General features: G+C 35.0%; 1 protein-coding gene across 1 annotated transcript in view; it reads left to right on the top strand.

The window, feature by feature from the left end:
• Positions 1-9,109: 9,109 nt before the first annotated feature.
• The window catches only part of Fhos (Formin homology 2 domain containing), a 135,900-nt gene continuing 135,229 nt past the window's right edge, over positions 9,110-9,780 (top strand). The window contains exon 1 of the mRNA XM_089240658.1: positions 9,110-9,305. Coding sequence (XP_089096784.1) covers positions 9,285-9,305 — 21 coding nt within the window. The 5' untranslated portion in view covers positions 9,110-9,284. The remainder of the gene's footprint in view (positions 9,306-9,780) is intronic.

Genomic DNA, 9,780 nt, shown 5'->3' with positions numbered 1-9,780 from the left:
ATCAGATTTAAATTTCTTTTTCTGAGAGACTTTCTCAAGGAATCTATGAAACACGTTTTCCTTTTAAAAAATATATCATATATATATCAGACATTTCCATTCTAACGCCTTGCAATAGCATAGCAGAAAAAAAAAATCTAGATTTTAGCTTAATGGGGGGGGGGGGGGGAGAGAAGTCCTGTTTTAGGATTAAAAGAAATGGAACAATTGAATATTTTGCAGGAAAACAGTTGTTCAGTGATGGAAAATGAGGTGTGTCCGGTCCTTCAATGTTCAGTTGTACCAATATCTGTCCATGCTACCCGTTTGAATGGGAAGTATGGTACTTGCAAACAGGAATTTCTTCGAACATAATTATCATTCAGCTATTTTTATATGAGACCTAATGTGATCACATTGAGCGGATTGGACTGCATCTTTACTCCTACATATATGGTTCTTGTGATGCTTCACTGCTTTATTGTGTAGGCTGATCCCATTTTCTGGCATATTACACATATAATGATGCTACTCTGTGATTCATTGTGTTGTAGCATTTCTTTCATCTATAACAATAAATCATGTATAACAATATTTTTCTCCTACCCATTGAGCATTGTTATATAGCAGTTTCACAGTGTAACCATTCTTAACACACTGCTGGACCATGTATGATTTCTAGAGCGTGTAAAAAAATTCACAGCATTCAAGCAGCATTTTTTGATTCTTAATTAGAATTAGATTTAATTACATTTATTTATTAAAGTTGGATCTCAGTTATCCAAGCCTCAATCAACCAAGTTTTTAGTTACCCGAGTTACTTATCGTATTTTTATTTTAAAATTGGGTGAAGGGAAATTCCTTGTAACGTGACAAACTGGTTCACAGAAACCACAGCTTGTGACCAGAGCTCTATGGGTTTCAAAGGTATAGGGCGGACTAGTTTTTTCCAAAATGACCAAAATTTCCTCTTCGGGGGGGGGGGGGGGTGATGGAAAGGCATTAAGGGGTGGTAGTAGAAAATACAGGTACAACATGGGTTTTTATGGGTTAGCTTAGCTTAAGAGATGGGCGATATGTTTTTTTCTTCTGAGATGTGGACACTGAAAAGGATACGTTTGGAAGACTCTGGACTACATACTAAACGTCTTAAACCTGTTGGTCACAAGCATCATGGTGATGTCTGAAGTGTTTAAGAGTGCTTGATTTCGAAAGACATTGAAAGTTTGTTTTTCAAAGTGCTGTATGTAAAGCAATCTTTGAGATGATGTAAACTAAATACATTGCAGTACTTCATGTAAATTTAATTTCCCCGATTTATGGCTTTATTTTATTCAATCTCGAAATTACATAAGGTCTGTATTACCCAAGGTGGGTCCACTCCACATTGACTGAGATTAATCAGGGTCTTACTGTAACCTTCTTTAGATGAGTTTCTTTATCATTCAAGAATTTCTTGATTCATTTGTTCTATCATGTTCACTTTGCCCGAAACAAAGAGGAAAATGGAAGCACATGCATGAGATTTTTCATAATCATCACTAGTTTTGTGTTAATTACTGTATGGCATGTAAGACAATTTTTTTAATGTCTGACATTTCTCTTTATATCTGTGAAAAAAAAGAATTTTGTACATTAATAGCCAATGAATGTTTGATGCCCAGAGTTGCAGAATGTCTCAGATTCTTCTTCTTCCAATCGGGGTGGCAGGGCAGCATCAAGAAAATTATATTGCATTTAAATGTATGCAGGGGGAAAATACGAGGGAAAGAACACACAAATTGCAAATAAAGAGCAGAATGAATAAACAAAAATATCTTTTACAGTGGTACTCTGTTTTTTGACTGAGCACAAAATATGTGTCATAAAAAAAGGGGGGGGGACATCTGTTTTAAAGATGGGCATCTGTTAAAACAGTTTCCATCATATCAATGGCTACAGCATGGGCAAAAAGACATGGTTGTACAAAATGTTCAGTTTATTGCCCAGATATAAGGTATTTATATCCGGAACGTTGTAATTTTTTTTCTGTGCAACTGTTATATTTTTCCTATAATTGTGGTCTTTAAGTTAAATACTACCCAAGGCATAATGAAACAGAATGAAAGCAGTACAATTTGTGGTATGCTTGTTTAATCCTGCATGCTTTGATAATGTGATTCAATTATATACGTCAGAAATATATTTATTGTAATTCCAGTACAACCTGTAGATATGTAGTTGAAGTTATTTGTTGGTTGATTGTTTATTGAACTTATAAGGGTGTTACAGAAAGAGGAAAAACAAACGAACAAGAAAAAAAACGCACAAGTTTCATTTTGTGATTTATAGTTCTGATGGGATTTTTCACACTCAAAACTCTGTATGATCATCAACTATCATTAAAACAAACTATTCTTTGTTCTGCCAATATATATTGTTCTAAGTAATGAGAGATGCCATGAAAAATCTGGGAATTCGTTTCTATAGATGTGATGATTGTATTTACTTAAATGTCGAGATCACTCTTGTGAGGAGGTAACATTCAATATTTCAACATATGTTGAGCATTTTTAACATATTGAATGAGTTTTGTTATTCTTTCTTGTGATTTGTTTTAACACAACGTGCATGTTGATGTGAATCCAATACACATCACTTTGCAGGGTAGTTAGTGGAGTTTTGTTATTTAGAATTGTTATGTAATCAACCTACATGCTTTTATATTAGATGAAGTTGTTAAAAAGAAAAATATATATGGCAATATTTTATTCTTTTCAATGATTGGTGATTTGGAGAAGTGAAATATGCTGATTTATGTTAGTGCTGCCTGCAGGGACATTTTCATGTTTCTTTTTTGTATTTCAGGTGATGTTAGCGATGCTTTTGAATTAGTATGTCCAAGTCACTGTTTATAATTCCTGAAATATATTAATGTTAATTTCCCGTTCTTTTGATTTTCCCTCTGTCAGCCAAATAAATTTTAAAATTTTATTGCCAATTAATTTAATAATGCTAATTAATTAATTTAATAATGCTAATTAATTAATTTAATAATGCAAATTAATTAATAACATAATCAAATCCTAATTATTAATTTATCTTTTTTTTTTATTGGAAATCACTACATTGAATAATCTGGTGCATATTCAACAAAATCCAGGTGTCTGTATGTTTTTTGCATGTACGTCGTAAAAAAAAATTGAAATTAAAAATGCACCCGTTACTGCTAGTCACAAAGCCACCATTAACCATGACACAGATTTAGCAAGTTTTTTCTCCCTTTAGTTCATTGCGTATAACTTGTTGTAGTTCATGTTGCTATGTTATTGACCAATTGTTTGTCCTGAGAATACATTTATAGAATTCTGTTTTGTGATTGTTACCTGTGAGAGCTAGGCAAAAAAATCACCAGGCCACAGTTTTCTAAGAGGCATTAAGGTATGAGTGTTCAACTCACAACACAAAATATCATACAGGGCAGAAAAAAGCAACTTCTCATACCTGATTTTAAAGATAGATGGCAGTATACACATAGCACTCACTACTCTGCCACCAGATTCCGAAACTGGGAAATGATGCATGTGTGCACTCGCCCTCATCAACTTGATTTATACATGTTTTTAATAGATGACATCACTATACCAATAAATAAGATCAATTGTTTCCAAACCAAAATAACCACTATTGAGGTATTTGTTATAAAATCGAGCATTGAATTTTTTCATTTCTGAATAGAAGAGACCAAGGTTATCTTAAGGCATGGGCCTACACAAGGCACTTCTTGAGGCCTTAAATGCATACTCTATGATAATGGAATTTAGTGCTATGATCTTGAAAACTATGTAAATTGGTAGGTTGGTACTGTATTTCCAGCCAGGTAGGAGGGTCCTCCAGGCCAATGGCATGAGCCCATGATGCTCTCGAGACGGCTCTGGGTAACCTTCTGGTTTATGACGTTTTTGTAATTGCCTTTTTATTAGGGTTGCTGTAATTTTTTGAGAAGTATATGACATCTATATTTGTTATGGGCAACTTTTTCTCAGCCACCTCGCTGGGCATTTTGCCTGTTGTGGTGTTGTATTTGTATTATAAGGTGCATGAGTGGTTATACTAATAACAGTATTAGTATTTGTACTCAACTATAATGCCCATTCTTTATTTTTTTGGCACTTAATTACTTTTGTTTGCATTTTAATTTTTCAACATTGCTTGAAAGAAAAAATGGTGACATAAATTTGGGTTAAAACATTAAACTTGGCATTTTTTTAAAATATAAGAATAAGGCTGTTTAATGCATTTTAAACTATGCAGGGTATTCATATACGACGTACCTCAAGTATCCATCATATAATAAGTCTGCCTTTGATAAACATTTTATATAACAGAATGTTTTAAATAAATGCTTAATTTATTTCAAGAATTTTTATACTAATTAAATTTTTTTGCTAGTTCTTACATTACTATGGCAAATATCTAAAACTGCTAAATCTCATTAAATTAATATAGTCACATTGCAGGGCTGGACAAATCACAAAGAAATCTAATTGCCAAAAAAATTTTAAGGTGCCAAAAAAATATTTTACCCGGAGAAAAAGGTGCAAAATAAAATAATGCTTCTTATGACTTTTTTAGTGCATACTGACCCTTTTTCATGTTGACAGATATGCTGTTATAAATCCCAAACATTTTGTGCTGCTCCCTCTCAGGCTGCAATATAGTAACTACAGAAGAAAAGTTTTAGGCACCAATACCAATTTCTTAGTCGCCATGTCAACCTGGCGCCTGAGATATGTTCGGCCCTGGTATATTATATCATTCTCTACAAATGTACTGACGAAGAAAGTTATAATTTATACGTGATCCTCCGGGGACTGATTGAATCCAACCAAGAGAGAATGTAACTGTTTGAAAGACTGTGTGCATCGAATGTAATATTTTTTACGCTTCTCTGTTAGGTCTTATATTTTCTATGCTTTTATTGTTTCAATTGCTATTGAAATATTTTCTATGAGTATACAATTCTATACAAGTATATATATTAAAAACATAAAAGCGAGAAGAAAGAGGGAGAAAAAAGGGATAATATATTAGAAATTTTCTGTAATAAGGCCTCGTCTTCCCAAAGTTTTCTGTCCTTTGTGCCAAATGTATTTGCCTATTTAAAAGAAAATCTATACACGTGTGTGTGTGTGTTTATTACTTTGCCCGTAGTTTAAAATTTAAAAAAATGCCACTGTGTTGAGAGTGTTTTTTTTCTCCCTTCATTTCGAAGTGGCTTAGTTTATGATGCAAATAAAATTGTTCTTTGTAATTGCAAAAATGAAAAAAAAATATGTTTGTATAGATATAGATGTAAGTTGAACACCTTTTTGAAAAATTGTCCTAAGACGGGAGAAAAAGGCTTGTTTTTGATTGTTTATATGTTTTATATATACATAATGTATGCTTATCTATAATAAAAAATCATTCTCGTATGTTCCTGACACGTTCTAGTTCTGCGTCTGTATCTTTTTTTTCTATACATGACTGAAACTGTTGCATATGACTGAAAGAAAAAATATTACATTGAAGTGATCAATTCCTTTATTGATTAAGTTAGCTAGAGTTTATATAAAAAAATAATGATACAGCTAGGGCAACTAAAGGGGAGCAGGCGGGTCCCGGGTGCTGGTCCAGAGGCGGCACTGAATTTAACTTTTAACTACTGCTTCTACATTGCACAGGGCACCAAAATATGTGCTTACCCCAGCTGACAAAGTATCTAGTTGCGGCCTTGGATACCGCTTATTTACCAAATCACAAAGTCGGTAAAAGCTGTATCAGATGGGATGGATGGATTTTTTTTTTAAATTTGCCTATCATTCTTTTTATTTTTCAAAGGCACTTTCTTTAGATGGATTTGGGTGCTGTAGCCCAAGTCGTAAGATAAGGCGTCTGCATAAGGACGCCTTATTCTAGTGGCGTCACGTCTATGTTTAGAGGTGTCACGAGTTCTATACCCGGTTCGTCTTTGTCAGAAACTTTCCTGAGTCAGGGGTGCAACAGAAACGTCGGCATGACCACAGAAAAAGAAAAGCGACGAAAATGAAATTTAGATGAATTTCAGCCTTTTGATTATTGATCGCAACCACGCGAGAAATTAAAAAGAACTGTTAGCAAAAGAGGGAAACAAATTACCAAATGGTGATTTTGAATATTATGTAGAATATTCTACCTTCATCTTTAACTTCGCCAAGAATTACGTCAAAAGTGATGTACTTTTTTCCTTCGTCTCTCATTAAATGATAGAATTGAACTTGACACTTTACCATGGTAGAGAAACGTGAGCATTAGAAATTCGTCTTTCCCTATATGAATATATTGTTTTCCTTTTTGTCGTGTGTGTGTGTTCTGGTAAATCCTAAGTTTTACCGTGAAATCCAGTATTCATCGAAGCGAACTGGTAAAAGCCTGAGAACTGCTTGTAAATGTGTTCACATTCACTTTTACAAAACTGTTCACTAATAGCAATCGGTAAGAACCAAAGCCTCATAGACTACTTTCTAGGAGACTTAGTAAGAGCCCTAGAGATACTGAAATTACGGGTTTTTTTCAATCTTTTGACTATTTTCCTTTATTATTCATGTCAAAATTTTTGAAACAGATGCATTTTTCGCTTGCGCTCTCTTTAATCCCCTCCCCTTATCTGTAGGCCCTGGCTTTTACTACTATAACAAATCAGATAAGCTATCAGGGAATTAGCCTTGACAAGATCTGTCTTTACATATCTATTTTGTGTATATCCATTTGAAATTGTTAAATCCCTCTACATACGGACTTTTGGCAACAAATTTGGATGATGTAAAGTTGAAGTACCCGAAAAAACTCTTAGAGATTGGTATCTTTGTTGTTGTTAGGAACCATCGAGTTGATTCCGACTCTTGTCTAGTCAGATTATGGTTCTCCAATGTGGTCTGTCATTCACAGCATGTCTCAATTGCGATAGATTCATTCCGGTTGCTTTGCAATACCTCTATCCATCTGGCGCTCGGCCTGCCTCTTCCTCTTTTTTTTTCCATTCTTTGAATCATTATCATTTTTTCCAGTGAGCCTTCTGTACGCATTATACGACCAAAGTTAGTTTCTGTTTAGTGACTTATGCAGTCAGCTTTGACTTCTTCGATAACTGAATTTATTAGTCCTTTTAGCTGTCCATGGAATTCTAAGCATCTTTCTCTAGCACCACAGTTCACAGAAATATTTTTTTTCACACGTCGAACTAACAGCATTAACAAAAAGTAGGATACGTAAAAATGTCTGAAACGATGTTTTCTTAGCATTGAAACAATGCAGTTGTTATATTTCATTTTCTTGTCTTGTCAATAACATACCTAGACATATTAACACATGAAAATTATGTTCCGTACACTAAATCACATACTAAATATAAATTTTGAATTTTTTTTTTGCGAACTTTTTAAAATTGTAAAATTACAATTGCCTATTTCATATTTACTAATCAATTTTATTTCATTACTGTATGTATTCATGCGAATAGAAAATCTAATAGCATTGTAATGTACTTGGTTCAAATTGGCAGCTAAACGAATGATAATATTCAAAAGGAAAAAAAATTATTTATTTTACTTTATTTATTTTTTGATTGTGTAAATACAGAAGATATTAACCTTGTAGGCTTTCTGGAAGGACCAATGTCTCTTGCAGTTACATAGATGCGTGTGTGCTCAATTTTTATTATCTTTGTTTCTTTTTCGTGTGTGTCTTTGTGTTATTGTCTTATTATGTTTTCTATTTGTATACGTTTGTAGTGTGTGTACAATTAAAAAAAACGTAGCTAGGGAAAAAAGTAAAAATGCTGAGGTAAAAGGGGGGGGGGCAGAATTAATTCCCGCTTATAGGATTGCCAACGAAGCGCCTCGATGATTAGAGAGAAAAGGGGAGAGAGAGAGAGAGGGAGCTCTAAAGTATGTCTTCCATCTACTCTAGGGCAAGAAATCTCGCTCTTTTACGGGAAGACTTAGCGTTTCACCAGCAAAGCACGTTCCCTAAACTCAAATACATTTAGTGAAGAAATGAGAAGGGAAATATGTGTGATTCTGCCATTTTTTTTCTAGATATGCATATCTAGAGATTTCTAGATATACGCCACGCACTCGTTTGTGTAGAGAAAGGTATATCCTCTCCCTTTGTTAATACAAGATACGCACGAAAGTGGTTGTTATGTAGAGAATGATGATTTTTGGAAGGAAAATTCACATTCGCTTCTACTGGAAGTTAGCGCTCTCACCTGAGCGAGAGGGCTGTGGTTCGTGTCCCAGTAAAGACAAATGTGAATTTTATTTCAAAAAATCACCATCTCTACATAATAACCAGTTTGCTGCATGTCTTGTATCGAGAAGTTTGGTTTCAAGTTTGCGAGAAGTTTGCCCGTAGGCTACAATTTGCGTAAAAACACTGTCTAGTGATAAATGGACTCCGGAGAGATAGCAGACAAGCAGACACACCTTTAACACGAAAATTTGGGTATCTGTCATTTTCGCTTCAAGATATGAAAGATAGATGGCAACAACACTATAACACGAAACACACATACACACACACACACTTACATAACTCTGATAACATAAATATGTTAGGGCCAGTCCTACCCTTGTGGGGGGGGGGGCGGGGGCATAGTCTTAGCACTATCTAAGAATAAATATCGACAACTTCGGAATCATCTTTCGATTGCATGGAATCGTTTTCATATCAGCAACAGCAGGATTTCACACTTCGTTCTGAGTAATAACAAGTTGGAGGGAAGGGAACGAGCGAAATGTATCTCTAAAATTAGAAATTGCAGTTTCAAGCAACAAAAACTCCCTCGCTCTCACTCACTCACGCACACACCATCTGAGAAATGGTGTTCGTGTTTTTCTTTCTTATTAAAACTAAACCCACGTCTCTCTTTTTCATGATCTGACTGACTGCCGGAGCCCAATTTTTTTCGTGGATCCCCCAAACAACCATCAGCTGGAGAAAATAAGAAAAACAGAACTCCAAAACCCTACGGTTCGTTTTTCCGGTGGGATCCGTGCCAACCGATTGTATTTGACACATCACCCTCTCTCTCTCGTTTGTGTGTGTGGATGTGAATATTCTGTGGTGTGTCTTGTGGATGCCACTGCACTCGAAACTTGTCGGTGACACAATTCAAACGAGGCCATGAGCTCATATCTTACCGAATCGTTGTAAGAACTCTAGTTCTATAACGATTCAAACTCTTCCGAGGAAAGGTAGACAGGTACAGATTTTCCATTGTGGATTCTGGAATTCTAGCCAAGATGTCGCATTTCGGCGGCTACGTAAGTGTGTGATCAAGTTCAATTTATATTTTCATAATAATCTTTATCTTAATCGTGTAAGTAAAACATGCTGTAAAACAATTGAAGCTTTTATTATAGAAATGCTATTCTATTTATTCATGAGAGAGACGGGTCATGTATAGACCAGTGTTTCTCGACCTTTTCCAGCTTAAGCCTGAACCACCCCCCACCCCGGAATATATTTTCTTCTCGTGGCCCCCTTGTCAAAGGCCCTAAGCTCCCTACTCTTATCCAAGAAAAGACCCTTTCTACTTATCGAATCAAACTACTACCTAATCGAAATTTACTTATTAATCAAAACCGCAACCGCGAGAGACGGTTTCTCATCTCATTCTCGATTGCGTATTATGAAACACTTGTACCTCGAATTTCATTCGCATTAGTTGAATTTTGCGGCCACTAGGGGATCGAATATAGGCAAAATTATTTCACGACCCCCCTGTACATTATTTCA

Source organism: Pholcus phalangioides, unplaced genomic scaffold (genome assembly GCF_987345545.1).
Source record: "Pholcus phalangioides strain wild (caught in Gottingen) unplaced genomic scaffold, Ppha-v1.0 ptg000013l_1, whole genome shotgun sequence".
NCBI lineage: Eukaryota > Metazoa > Arthropoda > Arachnida > Araneae > Pholcidae > Pholcus > Pholcus phalangioides.
The sequence above is the reverse complement of the archived record's forward strand: the minus strand, read 5'-3'. Positions and strand labels throughout refer to the sequence as shown.